This window comes from Malaclemys terrapin, chromosome 5 (assembly GCF_027887155.1).
Source record: "Malaclemys terrapin pileata isolate rMalTer1 chromosome 5, rMalTer1.hap1, whole genome shotgun sequence".
NCBI lineage: Eukaryota > Metazoa > Chordata > Testudines > Emydidae > Malaclemys > Malaclemys terrapin.
Genome location: NC_071509.1, coordinates 87,896,347 through 87,915,003, shown reverse-complemented (window position 1 = coordinate 87,915,003; position 18,657 = coordinate 87,896,347). Strand labels below are relative to the sequence as shown.

The window sequence follows — 18,657 nt, the reverse complement described above, 5'->3', positions numbered from 1 at the left end:
TAATCAGCCACAAAATGAGACCCTTTTAGCGTTACTGGTTACATCAAGCCAGAAAGAACATCAGCGTGAGGAGTATGAGCACAGTAATCAAAGCTAAAGAGCACTTTGTTATGTTTTAATAAAACAGGCAACTTCCCAGCAGAGTAACAAACCTGAGTTTGTCATTTCAATGAATCACTGGTTGAAGAAAGCTGGAAAAGAAGGTACATGACAGAAATTACCTTTATAGATTTTAAAACTAAAGCATAGTGGGAACACTAGGTTTCTGTATTGCAGAGGACAATACAGGAATATGGGCCACCATTTCAGTAACTACGTCCTTAGTCCATATTTTTCATGTGTGAAGGAAGGGGCATCTCCAAATATTAGACACAACTGAGGGAAGGGAAAAAAAGAACAGAAGCATGAAAGCTTCCAAGAATGGGAAGTTGTCACCAATTATTTGAAAGAAGGCAAGCAGACTGAAGAATCAGATAGCTCAGTACTGCTGCATCTCATCAGTACTGTTACTGATGAGATGAAATTCAGTCCCTCTTGTAGATATTCTCACATCCAACTTGTAAAAATCAGTTGCTGTGCACATGCATGCAAGCACAACAGCTGGATTTACATGCAGCATAGACATATCTCTAGCCTATGTGGTATTAGTATCCCAAGAGCTGTGCAACATGTTTGTAACAAGACCACAAGCCAAGTAAAAACATGCTCTTACTGGGTTCAGATACAAGCTCAAAACTTAGCTTAGATTTGTCAAAACATTTGTGATTCGAGCAGATTTTTGGTTTCATACCAAAAATCCACCTGATTTTCCTGAGAAGCCAGTTGAAAGTTAGTAATCTCAACTGAACTTTGCATTGAATTTTTAGGCACAGGAGGTGCACACCCATAGAAAGTAAAACTGACAGAAAGGTTTTCGTATGAAACAACTGTGAACTGAAGCTACTGAGTTTCAACACAGCTCCTAGGGCCTGATCCAATTCCCATTCTAGTCAATGGGAATCTTTTCCCTGACCTGAATAGGAATTGATGAGACCCTAAACCACCTAAGTACAGCAAGTAGTGGAAGATTATTTACACTGATGCCTCTGCAGAGGGATGAGAGTATGCAACAAAGTTGAGTTATATTTATACTGCAATAGAAAAATGACAGTAGCTGCTATTAAAATCTTTACAGATGTTTGGCAAATAAATATTACTGTTACTCCCTAGGTATTTCCTGTACTAAGTAGAAGGGATATTTCTGTATTATGGTCTTTTTTTTTTTAAATATTACAATGGTGACTACTTTATGTGTATTTAAAAGATTCATCCTGACAAAAAATCACAAGGCACCAGTCCAGACGGCATCCCAGCTGAGGTTTTTAAGGCTGGTGGAACAATACTCCAGCACAAACTTTGCTAACTTCTCGACAAAATCTGAACCTGCAAAGAAATTCCACCTGACTTTAAGAACGCCAACATTGTTACAATATTCAAGAAAGGGGACAAATCTTTGTGCGGGAACTACAGAGGTATTGCCTCCTCTCCATTGCAGGAAAGGTCCTACTAAACTGCCTTCTCCCCCTTGCTGAGGAACTCCTCCCTGAATCACAGTGTGGCTTCAGGCCATTCCGAGGCACAAATGACATTATCTTCGTGGCACGACAGATTCAGATGTGCAGAGAGCAACCCCCAGAACTGTTCATGGCATTCATCGACCTAACCAAGGCCTTTGACTATCAATCGTGATGCCCTATGGAAGGTGCTGTGTAAGTTTGGGTGTCCACAGAAATTCATTTCCATCATCAGACTACTCCATGATGGGATGACTGCCACCACTCTGTGCAATGTCTCAGAGACCAAACCATTCATCATTCGCACTAGTGTCAAGCAGGGCTGTGTCACTTCTCCAACACTCTTCTCCATTTACTTGCCGTGATCCTGATTCTCATCCCTGACCACCTTCCTGATGGAATTGGGATTGAGTATCATATGGATGGTCAATGCCTCAGTCTCCGACAACTCCAAACAAAATCTAAGATCACGAAAATTGGCATCACTGACCTTCAGTATGCAGAGGACTGCATCATTCTCACACACAGAGAGACTGACCTGCAAAGTACCCTAAATCTTTTTGCAGATGCCTATGACAACCTGGGTCTCTCTGTCAACATTGGGAAAACCAAGGTACTCTACCGGCCCTCACCTGCACAAACTACTCTTCGTACTCCACAAGTCACCATCAGCGGAGAATCCCTGGAAAATGTGGACCATTTTCCATACCTTGGCAGCCACCTCTCCCAAACAGCCAGTATTGACTCAGAAATTGAATACAGGATCCGCGGTGCCAGCACATCCTTTGGAAGACTACTGAAATGAGTCTTCAATGATAGGGATCTGCAAACAGGCACCAAGATCTTGGTTTACAAGGCAGTTATCATCCCTGCCCTTCTCTATGGATGTGAGACCTGGGTAACCTATAGATGACATCTCAAGCAGCTGGAGTGGTTCCAACAGCACTGCTTCAGGAGGATTCTCAGGATCAGATGCACTAACATCAGCGTTCTCTCTGCAGCCAACATCAGCAGCACAGAAGTGCAGCTCATGAAACACCAACTCCGCTGGGCTGGTCACTGTGTACATATGCCTGACACTTGCCTCCCAAAGCAAGTACTCTTCTCTCGGTTAAGTCAGGGAAGAAGGGCTCGCCGAGGGCAGCGGAAGCGCTTCAAAGACATACTGAAAGTACACCTTAAAAAGGGAGGCATCAACCCAACAAACCGGGAGGACTCGGCGAGGGACAGAACACAGTGGCGCCACACCATACACCGAGACACAGCTCGCTTTGAAGAGAACAGACGTGCTCATGAGACAGAGAAGCAACAAAGGAGGAAAGAAAGGGCACAACACTCCAGCCAACAACTATGTCTCCTCCGAGATTACAACTGCCACTTCTGTGGGAAAATCTGCAGGTCACGTTTTGGGCTCCTCAGCCACTTAAAAACCTATCAGTGAACCTACCCCCCTTGACAGACATCATCCTCACATCGAGGGATAGCTGAAAATATTTAAAAGATACCATAGTAATTTTCTAAGAAGGTTGTTTCTACTCTACCATTGACCTTTTTGCAGCGTTGTCATAGCTGTGTTGATCCCAGGCAAAGTAGATGCGGTAGTATCTTTTACTGGACCAACTTCTGTTGGTGGAAGTTACAAGCTTTCAAGCTACACAGAACTCTTTCTCAGGTCTGCAGAAAGAAGACAGACACTCTGCTTCTTTCCCAAAATCTGAACAAGAGCTATGTGTAGTTCAGAAACTTGTACTTTCCAATAGAAGATGGCCCATTCAAAGATATTACCTCATCCACCATGCCTCTCTCATTGGCTTGCTGTGTGATTTACAGTAAGTCATGTCACGCTATGGGCTTCAGCTTCTCCCATACTTAACCTGGGTATTAGAATATTGACCCCTTTTTTGTCAAGTTTTTTGAATTCTATGGATGACAAGGGCTGTATACAAACCAAGTATTAATAAAATACTGAATAAAACATTCCAGCCAGCTTGGGGAGCTCAAAAATGAACATGGGTCAAAAAACGTGATTCCTGCCTTGTGGGAGCATATTGTTACTAGACAGCCAATCAAGTGTGTGGAGTACAGTTGACTTTTAAAAAAAAGTGAATTAAGTGTTTGGAAATGGTGCCTAATTGACAGCCCCGGAGAATACATCCTTTATTAGCCCACAGAACAGGTACTGTTTGAAAGGTACAGTGCAACCTTCTGCTCACTGGGCCTTGGTCCTGACCTGAAGGGGCCATTTCTAGGGGTGAGATAGTAGCTTATTTTCACCACCAGTCTTTAACTTCACTGCTGCGACTTGCTAAAAAGGAAGCTAATTAGCACCAAATATGATTGCAATTCTTGTAATGTGGACATCTGTTCACTAGGAACAACTGATATTTTAAAACCACAACATCTATCTATCTCTCTATATTTTAAAATATAGCTATGCGCAACTGATATGATCTACAACAAAAATCTCTCCAATTAGCATCAATTTAGATATGGATATAGAGAAGCTATCCTAGGTAACTGTTATAGGTTTTTAATGTCTCCTTTGGAAGACACTTGGCTTTACAGGCTGATAGATAGAGAATTACAAGAAATAGTGCCAATTCAAATGTTTAAAACTCTCTAAAACTTTTCTAAAATAGCTCCTCTGTAATATGTGAGGCATCTGCAGTATACCCAAAATCTTTATATTATACCATCAGGTATTTGCTCCCTCTAATTTTAATTGAGGGAATCATCCCATCTGTGTATCAATAAAGCCTTTATATCACCACACAAACATATTCTGTACATGTCAGAAAAACTAATTTAATAAAGTTTTAATAACCTAAATCAAAGCATGCAGGGTTCCAAGGGAGCCAGAGGTCTTTAAAAAGTGATGTAGCTTTTCTAGATATGCAAATGTCATTTTTTGATCTCTCTCTTCCCTCATACCAAACTTTGATTAATTTTAGTCTTACTATTTGAATATTTACTGTTCTCATAGACTTTAAGGCCAGAAGGGACCATCATGATCATCTAGTCTGACCTCCTGCACATTGCAGGCAACAAAACCTCACCCACCCACTCTCCTGTAATAGACCTATGTTCTGTATGTATGTATGTTCTGATCAGTGTGTGGCTTGGTAAGATATAGACTCTGCTGTTAGTCATTTGTAAAACCCTTTTGTCACAAATCTGAGTCCAGAGGGACCCTAAGGTTTGTGAAAGTTTGGACCTGTTTGGGTTGGTTTAGTTCCATCTCTAATTAGGAATAAATATTGTCATTTTAGTTAATATGTCAAATCTGACAAACAGGATTTTTTCTTTCTGTCTTTAAATTACACAAAATGACCAGATCCTCAGCTAATGTAAATTGTGACAGCTCCACTTACTTCAATTGAGCTATGATAATTTACGAAAGCTGATGATCTGGCTAAAATGTGTATTGTAAGGGAGGGATTAAGACTTAATGAGGGTCTGACAGATCAGTCCCTGGTATTGTATATGAAAGATATTACAGAAGCTGCCCAGGGTCTAGTTGATCCTCCATCTTTTTACTATTGATGCAGATTTATTAATATTTGTAACTCAAAGTATAAGAAGAATATCATTTTACTTTTCCTTTGTTATAGAAACAGCTGAAGTGGAGAGCACGAGGCAATCTTTTCTCAAACGTAACTGATTATGCAGCCAGGGCCATGTAAAAAATAGAAGCACCTTTCCTAGAACATAACTAGTTACCAATTGATGCAGGAGCAGGATTAAACACAAGACTGAAAAAGCATGATAAAGCATTGTCGTATTCACTATGAGGTGCTAACATGGTACTCAAGGATTAGAATATTTGTTCTAGGACTACAACCAAGAATTCTCCAGCTAATTTTAGAAGTTTATACTATGTCTTGATTTGCACTGAAGATTGCTTTGAATAAGATAATTCCTTCATTACAGTGGTTCAATATTCTATTCTAACTTTGTTTCAAAGTGTCAAGCTCTTGTTTTGATAACTAGTGCCCTCACCTCTATGACTCTTGGCAATTTGTCTGACCTTGGATCTGCGTAGATGTTTTCCCTCTCTCCTGTGCATCTGAATGTCTTAATGGCATTATCCTTTTTTTATGTTGATCTTTACAAAACGTTGACTAAACATACACTCTGTGTTGGATGACAGAAAAATTCACATTATTTCACCAAAATGTATTAAATGAGTATTAAAGGCCAGATTCTACCACCTTTACTCACACTAAGTAGCACCTTACGCCACAATTAGTTCCACTGGTTTCAATTGGGCTACCTGTGGAGTAAGATACTACTCAATATGAGTAAGGGTGGCAGAATCTGGTTGTAAATCAGAATTTCATAGTTTTTAAGGGGATTATGATAATCTAATCTGATCTAATCTCCTTGTCATTGACACGATTTCTTTATAATTTACCTAAAGGCTATCATGAATAATTGGTCAGACTTTTACAAGGGATAGTAGGAGGGACCTTTATTAAATTCTGTGTTGTGGTTGTCCCAATAAGGCTTTCATTTATACGCCCAACCTACAGTCTGAAGGATCTCAAAGTACTTTATAAGGAAAATCATATACAAATGATATTTAGGGATCACTACTAAAATACCTGTGGTGGAAGACAGCAACTTTTTAACAGTACACAACAATACTACACATTAGCTTTAGGAAAGGACGTGAAGAATGCTGTATTCAATTAAAATACAGGGGGAATATTTGGAAGGTAGATAGAATGTAGTTACATAAAGTTACATGCTAGCAAGTACGGATTATATTTTTGCTCTTACAATGCCTCAGAAGGTCAAGACCTCGCTTATATCTCAACTGAAAGACAGTACTTTCAGCCACACAGTATGCCCCTTAAAAATATACTGGAGCATTGGTTCATTATTGAATCAAAGGAAAAAGTGCCACATCTTGAGTCATGCAGCATCACTTCAAACAGTATACAAGTGCTTTGGAGGTCTCCCATCCCAGGAGGTTTGAGCAGGTCCCATTCTGTTTAGCTTGTGAGATTAGAAAAGATTCAAACACAAGGCAGCATGGCTGAAGGCCAAATAGTCAATTATTAATTTCCTTACATTTTCCTACTTTTGATCAAGAAATATATAAAACAGGGGTAGGCAACCTATGGCACGCGTGCCGAAGGCGGCACGCGAGCTGATTTTCAGTGGCACTCACACTGCCTGGGTCCTGGCCACCCGTCCGGGGGACTCTGCATTTTAATTTAATTTTAAATGAAGCTTCTTAAACATTTTAAAAACCTTATTTACTTTACATACAACAATAGTTTAGTTATGTATTATAGACTTATAGAAAGAGACCTTCTAAAAACGTTAAAATGTATTACCAGCACACGAAACCTTAAATTAGAGTGAATAAATGAAGATTCGGCACACCGCTTCTGAAAGGTTGCCGACCCCTGATATAAAATGTAACAACAACTGGAATTACAAAAAAACTGCAGAATTTTCTCATGGTTAAAACTGAATAAAATGTCTGTCTTACCTTTTTATGTCTGTTACTCATGTTGGGAATACTTCCCTATCCGCATTTTTTAAAAATCCTTAAAGTTAGATAGATTAGTTAACAAACCAATGGAGAGGGAGGGGAAAAAAGAAAAGAAACCAGAGTATAGCCAACCTTTTTTAATTAGAGTATATTGTACTTCCAAACTGGATACACTAGAAATTGGCAATGCAACATAAGATGCAAAGGAATATACCAGTTACTGTCAAAATGACCCTGTACAGCCTTATAATGCAAAAAGCTTTATACAATACAAATTTTTATTAATGTACACAAACCTTGACAGTGTGATATTTGAACATAATACAAGTAAAAAAGGACAGGAGAAAGAAAGTGCTGAGAACTTTAACTGAATTACTGGATGGAAAACCAAGTCAACCTTCATTTAAGAATGCATAGTGAAAACAGCTATGAAATCAGCTTTGGGGTGATGGACATTTACCAGAACTTTTAGTCTTTAATAGGTCAGAGATATCTATGGAGAACATTCCTTTCCTTAGCTTTGAACTTCAAACCAATTATTGTATATGCCAGGGCTCTGATAAATACTGTATATTTTTCTTAACAAAAATAAAACTCCTCCAAATACATCTTTTCTCCCTCACCAGAAAGAAGTAAATGTTTTTTTCCAAAGTGCTAAACAAAGTTGCTCAGTTATATCAAACGTTATTGTCATTCAAATACAGGTTTGGCAGAAAACTTAAACACATGGGATTAATATGCTGACAGCTTCATACCACTCATTCCTGGGAGTTCCAGCCTTATTATAGTGCAATTTGGTTTACAGAAAATATTCTTTAAACATTCCTACTTCTTTGCTCTTATACATCTGTAGTTTATTCGCTGATGCACATGTGGGCTTTTTCCTTTTTTTTTTTTTTTTTTAAAGTGTCTGCTCTATTGTAGTAAGGTCAGCCAGAAACACTGTGAATGTATTTTTGTAACAGTTGTATTAACTGAAATGCAGATTGCATAATTCAGGGGGTAAAGAAACTCACCTTTTAACAGTTCTTATTCTGAATGAGTTATTAATGGAAAGCCCTACTCAGCACACTCTATTTTTGTCAATACTCTCAAAGAAGTCAAAGAGGGTTTTGCTGGCATAGGTGCAATAATATGATAAACAGGGCCTGAATTGTTTGCCTTGCCTATTAATAGATTTAGACAGAAATTTAGAACAGATGACTTATATTAATAGCTTAGCTAGAATAGCCACATGCTCACAGGACCAAAAATATCTGATGGAACTTAAACAATTAGGTGGGAAATACTTCGCCACTATTACTTTACTTTTAAATTGGTATATTACAGTCTGCTAAAATGTTAGGTTCTCCTCATTCTGTATTTTCTCATTGCAAACAGCTTCCAATATTTTAACATGTATTAAAAGGTGTGGAAACTTACAAATGAGCTTAATGACTCGGGAAAGCATTTCACCATATGCTTAACTTTAAGTACAACAGAACTTAAGAATATGTTTAAAGTTAAATATATGACTAAGAGCCGTCCCTGAACAAGGAAGCTTTCCTGAATTGGGGCCTCATTTTGGTACAGTCCTAGACAGCAGGCCTGATTCAGAGCCACTGAAGTTGTTAGGCGTCTCCCCACCGACTTCAAGGAGATTTGGATTAGACCCTTAACCGTGTGTGAGAGGATGCTTTCAGATAGGGAAGATGTGGGGCCACTTCTTTGAAAGCTTGATTGGGGGAAACCCTGAAGAAAGCTAGTGAGATCTCTAAACACATGATGAAACAAAGATCTAGACCAAATGCCAATACCATGGAAAACAATAGCACAATAAGAAAGGGTTCTTGTACATCAACTGATTTTAAGAGATAAATAATTTTTAAAGGTTCAATACTTTATACTTCAAATTTCAATAGAAAGAATCTTTTACTCCTGACCTTTCTGTCTGTTTTGCACTGGAAACTGTTATCTTAAGCAATAGAGATCTATTAACATGCAGCCAAAGTTTTTTCCTCTTTCTTTAAGATCACTGTTTGCTTTTTAAGATTAACAAAGGTTATACAACCAATCCACTTTTGCTTCTTACTGCAATAAAGTGCTACATATAAACTTGTCATTTTAATGACCACAAAGTAAGAGCATTAAATAAGTATAAAGTTAGCCTTCTAGCAGTGTACACTCTATCAGCCATTAACAAAAAGGAATAAAATAGTACTAAGAACATGGAAGATAATATTGATAGGACCATGTAATTTGCAGATACAACCAAAAAGTTGAGGGTATAAAAAGAGAACTGTATGATTAAACAGCACCTTTTCATATCTTTCTCTTTCAAAGAAGTTGCAGGTACCTTTTCAAACATACAATTTGATATCCTGTAAAAGAAACGTTTTCTTCTTCTTTTTTTTTTTTTGCAAGTGAGGAACAAACTAGTGCAAGACTAAAGCACTGTGCAAAACTGCCTTTTTTAGTCTGAGCATTTATACCCAGAATTTATCCATATCCTTTTTTTTTAAACCCCTTTGCTGGATTTAACCACCATAGAATTCTAGTTATACAAGTTGTTCCTGCAAACTAAAGGTAACCACTGCATTAATACAGTATAGATATATCTATATATATATGCCCTTTTAAAACAAAAGATGTACACTATGGGCCAGACTCTGATCTTAGTTACACCAGCGTAACAGTAAAGGATCTGGCCCTGTGACTGTGTGTATATATAATGCACACACTACAGGCATGTGTATGTATATATACACACACACACACACTTCAATTTCACACACTCATCTTACAGTGCTGAAAGTAATTTCTTCTAGATCTGTTCCACCTTAATCCTCAAATCTTTACAACTGATGATCTGAGGATAAGGCACCAAACACACTATAGGAAACTGCAAACAGCACTGAGCCAATATACCAATCCTCACTGAACCAAGCATTGCTCTTCTCAACAATCACAGAGTTACAAAATTCTAAAATGAAAAGGAGGGTTGGGGGAGGCAGAAGGAAGGAGGAAAGTAAATGAAAAGGGAATTTTTAAAAAATAATTATTAAATAAGCCAATACAAAGGATGTGCAGAAGCAATGTCATGGCACACTACAGACAGGCTCTCTTTCACACATTCGCACTCACACACAAACCAAAAATAAAACGCATCAATATGTAATCTTACAAGTGCTGATTGCCATTAAGGACACTCTTGTTCAGCTTAACAAGACAAAATTGTTTCTTAGATAAGAGTACTGGGAACATGCCTCTGAAGGTAGAAGTATGCAGTAGGTTCACCTCTCTGAAAATTTAATAAAGCAGCTTTCAGGTCAATGCAATAAGTATACACACAGAGCCATTTTCTAAATCTTACTAATGATATATAGTACAAGTGTTCATACCTCTTCAGTCTAGGTTTTGCAGCAATGTATACCTGCTGGATTTGTTGGGATATTTTTGGTACAGAATGTAACTGTCCTCAGACAGTTTCTGCCCTTTCTGTTAGTCCAAGGTAGGCAAGGAAGGAGTGTTTAGGTGAGGTGCCGCCTAGAGGTGCAGTCTGAGGTCTGGGTGGATGGAATGTGAGATCAAAGTGGTTCTTGGGGAAAAACATTGTTAAGGGAATGAGATGGGCAAAATCAGAGTTCCAGTATTTATCAAAGCACAAAGAGGTGCCATTTATGGCCAAGGCCTTCACTCCCAAGTTTGGCTCTGCTCCACTGCTGTGTGCAGCTGACATGGCCACCGTTTGCAGAGCCTGGGAGGCAGACATAACTGAGAGGGGTGACAAGAGGTTCCTGGAGCTATTGACTGTTAGGAGAGGGCTGGCTTGCTTAGAGGTTGAATACTGGCCCTTCTTCTCTTCTTCGGGGCAGTCCCCATTCTGGTGCTTCTTCACGTGGCGGCTGAAGACAAAAGGGTGGGTGGTCTTGAACAGGCACTCATCACAGCTGAAAGTCTGTCGTGGAGCATGCTTCAGTTTCTTGTGTAAGTTGAGATTGTCTTTGCGTTTGCAGCTGTAGCTACACTGGTCACAGTGAAAAGGGCGCTCCCCAGTGTGGACACGCACATGCTCTATCAGCTTGTTGGCTGTCTTTGAAAGATAGCCACACTGGTCACACTTGTAATGGTTACCAAGACGATGTTCCCGGATGTGCATTTCTAGCTCCAGTTGATTTGCTTTCACTATCTGGCAGATCCGACACTTGTACTCCATCTTGTAGTGGGTCTTCAGGTGGCATTCCATTGCTGCAGGGCGATTTGTGGAGTAAATGCAGAATGGGCACCTATCAAAAGAACAAAACCCAAGAAAAGACAGTCAGTTCTGAATAGAATTTTTTCACTCTTTTCTACCCATTGACATTCTTGATTTAGCTTCTCATTCAATCTATTTGAGTCTAAATACAGGGCAAACAAAAATATTTTTTAGTTCATTTTAGTATATTTTGCTCTTCTTAGCCTATGCCTCTAGAATAAAAATGTATGAGCAGGATGATTTACTACAGCAGGGCTAACTTAATCCTAGGAAAACACTGATTCATCCCACAAAAGTGCGTGTCTAATCTTACTTCATCTCTTAATGGAAAGGGAGTTTGTGCAGAAATGTACGAGTGTCCACTTGTGTAAAGTAAGAATAAACTTGCCATGCACGAAACCAAACACATACAGAAAGAGAATGTCGGGAATTCCTTTAAAATAGCTTTCAAGGATAAACTGACAGTGTACCAAACGAAAGAACAGAAAGTTGGTTTGTTAGTGGGAAGTTCAGTCAGTACCTACTCTGTTTACCAGACAAACAAAAAGGTAACTTACTAGTAACTGTAGTTTTTTTTCAAGTAGATTGTACTGATCCCCACTCCTGGCATTGAAGACAAAAACTCAATGGAGAACACACTGAAGTCATTAACTACTGGCACCAAGCGCATGCCCCCTTGTGAAACTGAATGCCACAGCTCCACTTCCTTCCACTTCCTCAAAATCTTTGATAAAAGGACTAAAAAGAAGTGGGGTGGAAGGTGGGTCTATACAATCTATGCAAAGAAATACAATTTCTGGTAAGTAAGCTTTCTCATTTGCGTACTGTCTGTAGCGATAGTCATTTCTGGGAAATTAATTAGCAGCACTAACTCAAAAGAGATGGGTAAAAGTGGCTGGCAGTGTTTGCCTGAAATATTCCTCCTTGTTGGCAGGTCTTGATACTGATACCCTATGTGGGTGAAGGTTGGTTTAAACATTGTGATAGTTAATTTCTTCATCAATAAAACCAAACCAAAGAAAGTGGGTGAGGTTTGACTCTATTTAGCATGTGTACTGTATTTGAGAGGAGGCTGGAGAAGGCAGCTGTTTGCAGTGGCTCTGAAGTATATTAATTAAATAAAGATTGCAGAACTGTTCTCCCAAACTTGTCTTAGATCTACCTGCCAAGCTAAAAAGAGTAATGCTAAGTACAAGTATGACTAGAGCTCCAGGTAGCAGCCTTACAGATACACAGAAAATGTATTCCAGTTACAACAATCTCTAAGCAGATATCATCTCTCTCATAGACTTGTTAAATCTACAATGAAAAATCTAGGAGGCATACACAAGTTTAATTGTATCTAACCAAGTCACTTTTAAACATAGGGAGGAAGACGATGACTAACAAAAGGACAAATGGATAGTAGTAACAACCAATCAATATTCTTGGTCCATAAAAATATGCTGATCCAAAAAAGCAGCCTTGCAAGGACGATGCCAAAGCAATTAACTGTACTAGAACCAAGGATTCTGATGTCAAGGCAGCACTCATACTTACCTTTTTTGGTGCTGACTCCTCTTTGGATCAGAATCTTAAGATTTCTTTCTGGATAAAAACTGGAGGAATAATGGTTTTCCTCATATTTTGCTCCATTCTCGGTGTTGAACAGGAAGCAGAAAAGTACAAACCTATCTGATATTTAGATCTCTTTGGGTTTCTTGAATGCCTTCAGAACATAGCTTTTTGTCAGATTCAGCTCTCAACTTGCCTCTACATTGTGTAACTGAAGAAGGACAAGGAGATAACTTAGCTGGACTGCCAGAGCTAGCCTGATGTATGCAGTATGTAGCTTGTCTCTCTCGCTATCAGAAGTTGGTCCAATAAAAGATATTACCTCGCCCGCCTCATATGTCAGAGCTAACCTGAGAAACCTTCAAAGCTCCTTACATCAGGAACACTTGAGTCAAGATTCACGGTCTTTCCTGGCACAGAGAATAGATTCAGCATCGATTACACCCAGGGACAAAAGGCAACTGGTATGTGCATCCGAGACAGATGTCTTGTTCTTGCAAGATGCATACTGTCCAAAGCTGGTTTTCTTCCCAGATTCAGTCATCACATCAGAATCAAATACAGACCCCTGACTGATGGAACTATTGAGCTTGATACAAGAGTTTGATTGGCAGATGGAACCAATCCACCAAAATGTGCAATGCACCGATTTAGCTAAACTAAAAATGTTTTACCTTACTGCTAATGAAAACTAAACCAGATAAGTGTTAATGTAACATTTACAATACACTAACATTAATCTGGTCAACAAATACAACAAAAGAAGGGATGCAGGGAGTGCTGGGGTGTTGAACCTTACTCACGGTTGAAACAGTTCTAACCTTATTGCCTGAAGTGGTTGGAACAAACAGAGGAATGGGACGTGAGTCCTTATATAACATCACATTGACTGTTTAGCTCCAGGAGGGAGCATGTATGCATACCCAACAGTCACTGCTTGCCTGAGCGTTCCAACTTTGACACAAAGGCTCATGTGCACTCTAGAAACAGGGGTCTATACAAACAATTCTCAGAGGACAATGCTTATTTCTTAAAACTAATGAAGCTTTCTTAAAAGGAAGATTGGTAAAAGGAAAAGACAAGTTGCAATTTAATGCAGTAACCCATGCCCAACTCAAGACACACCTACCTAAATCTGTACTTTTCCTGGACAATTCTGAAACTCTTTCAATGTCCTCAGCTATGCACAAAAATTGTATTATCTACATTATGAACAGGAAATACAGCACAAGTAGTTCCATCAGAGAAAAGTAATTTAGACATTTACAGTCTGTTACATTGTAAGGACATTTCTGTGACCACGGCTTGGTCTCTCAATTGCAGCTCAGGCAAAGACCACGTTTTTTTCTGACTCAATTACCAATATCTTTTCAAGCAAGTTAATCCACTTAAATGGTTAAAGAAAATGCTGTATTAGCAGAGGATATCAGGCTATTTTGAAAGTCTATACTCGTTCATAAGCCGAATTTTTTTAGTAAAAAAGGGAAGCACCAGAGAAGGGGGTCGGCTTATGAGCGGGTATAGAGAGGGAGAGGTGGGACACAGCCCCTGGCCCCACAGAGGGAGCAAGGAGAGGCAGCAGAGCCAGAAGGGAAGAGGCAGGGCCAGAGTCTCTCTGCTTCTGGCCACGCTGCTCTCCCCCCAGCCTCTGAAGGGGAAAATTTTCCACTTTTACTTATCCATCTTGTGGGGGTCGGTTTATAAACGAACCGGCTTATGATCGAGTATATAGTATTTGTTAGTGGTCACCTTATAATTTATGAATTAATTATTAAAGCCTGTGACTAGCCTATAATTTAAAAACAATATTGTAATGTAAGAAATGACTGAGGGAACAGCTAAACTACCTCATTCCTTGTTACATTTACAGATTCTGTATTTTTGCAACAGAGAACACAAAATTAATAATATGAAACAAAAAGTACTGACACATCAATGTATTCAATACTCATGCAGCTAGAGAGGACAACAAAAATTACTCAAAACTGAAAAGATACTTGGAGAGGCGAAAAAACCAAACCAAAACACTGGAGAATATCTGCTTCTGTTATTCACCTGCATTTGTAATAAGGACATTTCTTCAGGTATTAATAGGGGAAAAAAACAGGGGCTCTGTGTATTCACTATAAGAATATCACTTCTTCCCACTCCCCAAAACAACTTTTAAAAAGGAACAAAAATTAGGGATACAAAGTCTTGGGACACAAAAATCTTTTCCACTTTGAAAACAAAAACATGCATGATTACTGGTGAAGATTGCCTTTGCATTAGGAACTGAAAAAGGCTGTAAATAATTGGGAAAGTTAGAATGACTTTATACTTTGTTACATAAACAAAAGCTTGCAGACTGTATCTGAGCTAGCCTCAGGATAAAAACTGCTCAGCCTTTGGTTTTTATATTATTTTTCTTTTTCACTTTTCCTTTGAAAGGCAGGCTGCAAACTAAGTGGAATAATTTTGTCATCCATTACATTTGTGGCATCCACTGACCACTGCTTTCAAACCCAGTGGTTGGTTCTAAACTATCCTTTGCCATGATACCTACAATACACTTGGCAACAATTAGGCTGCTGGTGTGTGAGACCACAGCCTACCATCATGTCCAACACTATTTCATTGTTTCCTTGTACTCCTCTGTCTGACTTGTCTTTCTCCAGTTGTCTCTTGTCTTATACTTAGATTGTAAGCACTGTGGGGCAGGGACTTGTTTGTACAATGCCTAGTACATTGGGGTCCTGGTCCATGACTAGGGCTTTTAGGCACTATGGTAACACACATAATAAATAAATACATAAATAAATAATAATAATTAATAATATAATAAATAAACTACATTCAACCTAGAGGACTGGGGCTATGTTACCCAATTAAAGATAAAAATGGTAGCCCTGACTTTGGATCATCAGACATTAACTAACCCCTTCTAATTTACTTCCTTTATTACCTATCCCCACACAGTATTGGAGATGCTTAACACAGTAAAAGTTTGTGTACTTGCTTTCCTTACTTGAGCCCACCGGTGGGGACAGTGTGGCATTTCTTGTGCTCCAATAATTGCTCAGGTGTCTTCATGAACTTATGGCACACGTCACACTCAAACATCCGCGTAATCAGGTGGATTTGCAAATGGCGCTCAAACATGTTTTTTGTTTTGCAGACAAAGTTACAGAAAACACATTCAAAACCTGAAAAATGAAAATACGGACACATATTACCCAAGTTCCATCCAGTTCCCTTGCTTAGAAGAAAGGAGTCTGTCTGTTTAACCAGCTTTTACCTTTCTCTGATTTCTCTTCAGTGTTCAATAAGGTCTGGCTACCAGGCACTACGGAAATTACTAGTAGGTTGTTTGAACCCTTGTTTTTTTGGGTAACATCTGCATCTTCTTTGCTATTGGCAGAATCACTAAGTGCTGACAGAGAAGATGAAGAAGGGCTGTTTGATTCACTGGGTGTCTTCCGCTCTTCACCTGAAAAACAAGAATAAAGTCCACTTGCTCATCAGTATAAGGGGAAAAACTCAACTGGAAATTTCTCACAGAGGTTATCCTATCCTATGTATTCATAGTTTCAAAAAAAAAAAAAAAAAAAAAAAAAAAAAAAGGGGGACTTGTGTTAAAAAGAGAAGCAAAGTTATTTTGAACTCACAGGTGAGTTTGTTTAGTATAAATTAATTTGTTCTTAAGCATCATGGCTAAATTGCCTCCCTTCTGCAGGGTGCCTACATATTCAGATAAGCACCTAGTGGGATTTCCAGAAGTGCTTAGGTGTCTTACTTCCATTGATTTCATCTTCATCTTTAGGTGTCTAAATATCTGTAAAAATCTGGTCCTCTCTGCTTAGGTGCTAGTGCACTTAAAACTAAAAGTACCATTGTCATCTACTACATAGCACAACAAACTACATTTGAGATAAATCTGGGTTGTTGACGGCTGTGTAATAGTTTGTGTTACAAAGATGGAGTTTATAGAAGACTTCCGTGTTGCTGGATGCATGAAGTTAGTAGTCTTCTCTTAAGGACTGGTTATCATTAGAATCTTTTAACGAGGAAAAACTAATTTTAAGAAAAAGCAAACACACACACACAGACTTCACCCAACTGGATATAGAGTTCAAATCAGTCAGGGATTTCATGTGTGTACAATAAGCACATAACATTCCAGGGGGTGCCAATTCAGAACTGTAATACATGCTAGCTAAGTATGGAGATTAGGTTGTCTAGATGTTATAGCATTGGACTGGGTGCAAAGAAGATTTGGGTAATAATCTGCAATGAACCTTATTTGGCAATAGGCAAATTATTGGACCCGTCTTTGCCTCAGTCTAATTAGTTGCATAAAAAGCAGAACCTAACTAAAAATCCTAATCCTATGTATGTGACAAGATTTCTTAACTAAAGTCTATATCCTGCAAACAGTAATGGGCAGGCTTAACTCTAAACAGATGAGTAGTTTCATTAAGTCAAAGTTAGGTTAAATATGAGGATAAGAGTTTGCTCAATCAGCAGCTAAATAGCTGAATTCAATATGATGAATGGAAAATATTTTTTAAGATAAAGAGTCATCAGAAGACAACAAAATACACAGAAATATTTGTAAAACTCGATTTGATATCCAATACTGAAATATTTAAAACAAAAAATTAAAGAACCAGACAGAAAAACTCATGGTTTGGTCCTGTCCAAAGTTTTATTCTTTGCCTTTTCAACCGCTTTATTATCTTTTATATATGTCTAAAACAAACTGTTCAATTTTCACCTTTGTTTCTCTTAGGGATGAAATGGTGATTTCATTTAACTGGAAATCATGCTCAGAATAAAGCACATCTGTGTAAAATGAAGGCCTTCTTAACATCTGTGCCATGAGCATCACTTACTGAACCCAAAACAGAAAGTTCAAAGCACAATGACTCCATAAAGAAATGTGCTTCATTTTCACACAGAACAAAGACCTGCAGAATGCAGAGATGCCAAAGTCTGACTCTTGGATACGCACTCTTGAAACATAAATTACAGATGAGATCTGAAATTATTTTTTAAAACAGAGTACGTTAGAGAGGCCATCCTTAGGGTGTGAGTTTCCCCTGAAACCCTGCCACATTTAAATTCACTAGGAGACTCCTCTCCAGCTTTGCCCAGTACAGATTAAGTTTTCGATGAAATGCTGCAGTGATTGACCATAAAATACATAACTAAAAATAAGTACCTGTAACCAGTGTTTACAGAGAACAGTTAGAGATGCATATGGATGCATAAGGCAATTTCTGAGTTTGCAATTCTTAAGTTCCACAAAGGTTTGCAGAACACCAAGTTGGATTTGTTTTATGGGCTTCATTTTTAAAAATGGAAGCCCCTGGTTCTCATACAAAAATGCAAGTGTAATTTGTCACCTGCATATTGCAGAAATTATATACACGACTTGGGCAAATATGCCAAAATGGCTAATTACCTACCTATCTATGTTTACCCGTACCCATTTGCACACTGGTCTTGTGTGACAGTGTACCCCATAAGGCTTTATGGGGGTGTGTGCTTATAAATGTATGTATGACATAACTGGAATATGTTTTGTGCTGCCTGTGCCATGTAATATATCTCCGTAAAGGTTATGGTCTACTATATCTATTCATCCTATTGTACATATATATCATTTTCTACTTAAGGTTAAGAATATGGGCTGTATGCTTGCTTGGTTTCTAAGTAAGCTTTAAGAAGAACAGGAGTACTTGTGGCCCACGATGCATATATGCATATATGCATCCGAAGAAGTGGGCTGTAGTCCACGAAAGCTTATGCTCTAATAAATTTGTTAG

The 18,657-nt window shown here is 38.6% G+C and overlaps 1 protein-coding gene across 2 annotated transcripts in view; it reads right to left on the bottom strand.

Annotated features, from left to right (window-relative positions):
- Positions 1–18,657, bottom strand: part of ZNF827 (zinc finger protein 827) — a 154,824-nt gene that overhangs the window by 299 nt on the left and 135,868 nt on the right. The window contains exons 12-14 of one of the 2 annotated variants that reach the window (XR_008445079.1): positions 16,125–16,316; positions 15,855–16,032; positions 10,440–11,324 (exon numbers count right to left, since the gene is read on the bottom strand). Coding sequence is in view for 1 of the 2 variants with exons in the window: in XM_054029807.1 (XP_053885782.1) it covers positions 10,517–11,324; positions 15,855–16,032; positions 16,125–16,316 (1,178 nt within the window). In the remaining variant the exon portion in view is untranslated. Of the gene's footprint in view, positions 1–7,181; positions 11,325–15,854; positions 16,033–16,124; positions 16,317–18,657 lie in introns of those variants that run through there. The other variant, XM_054029807.1, reaches the window with a different exon arrangement.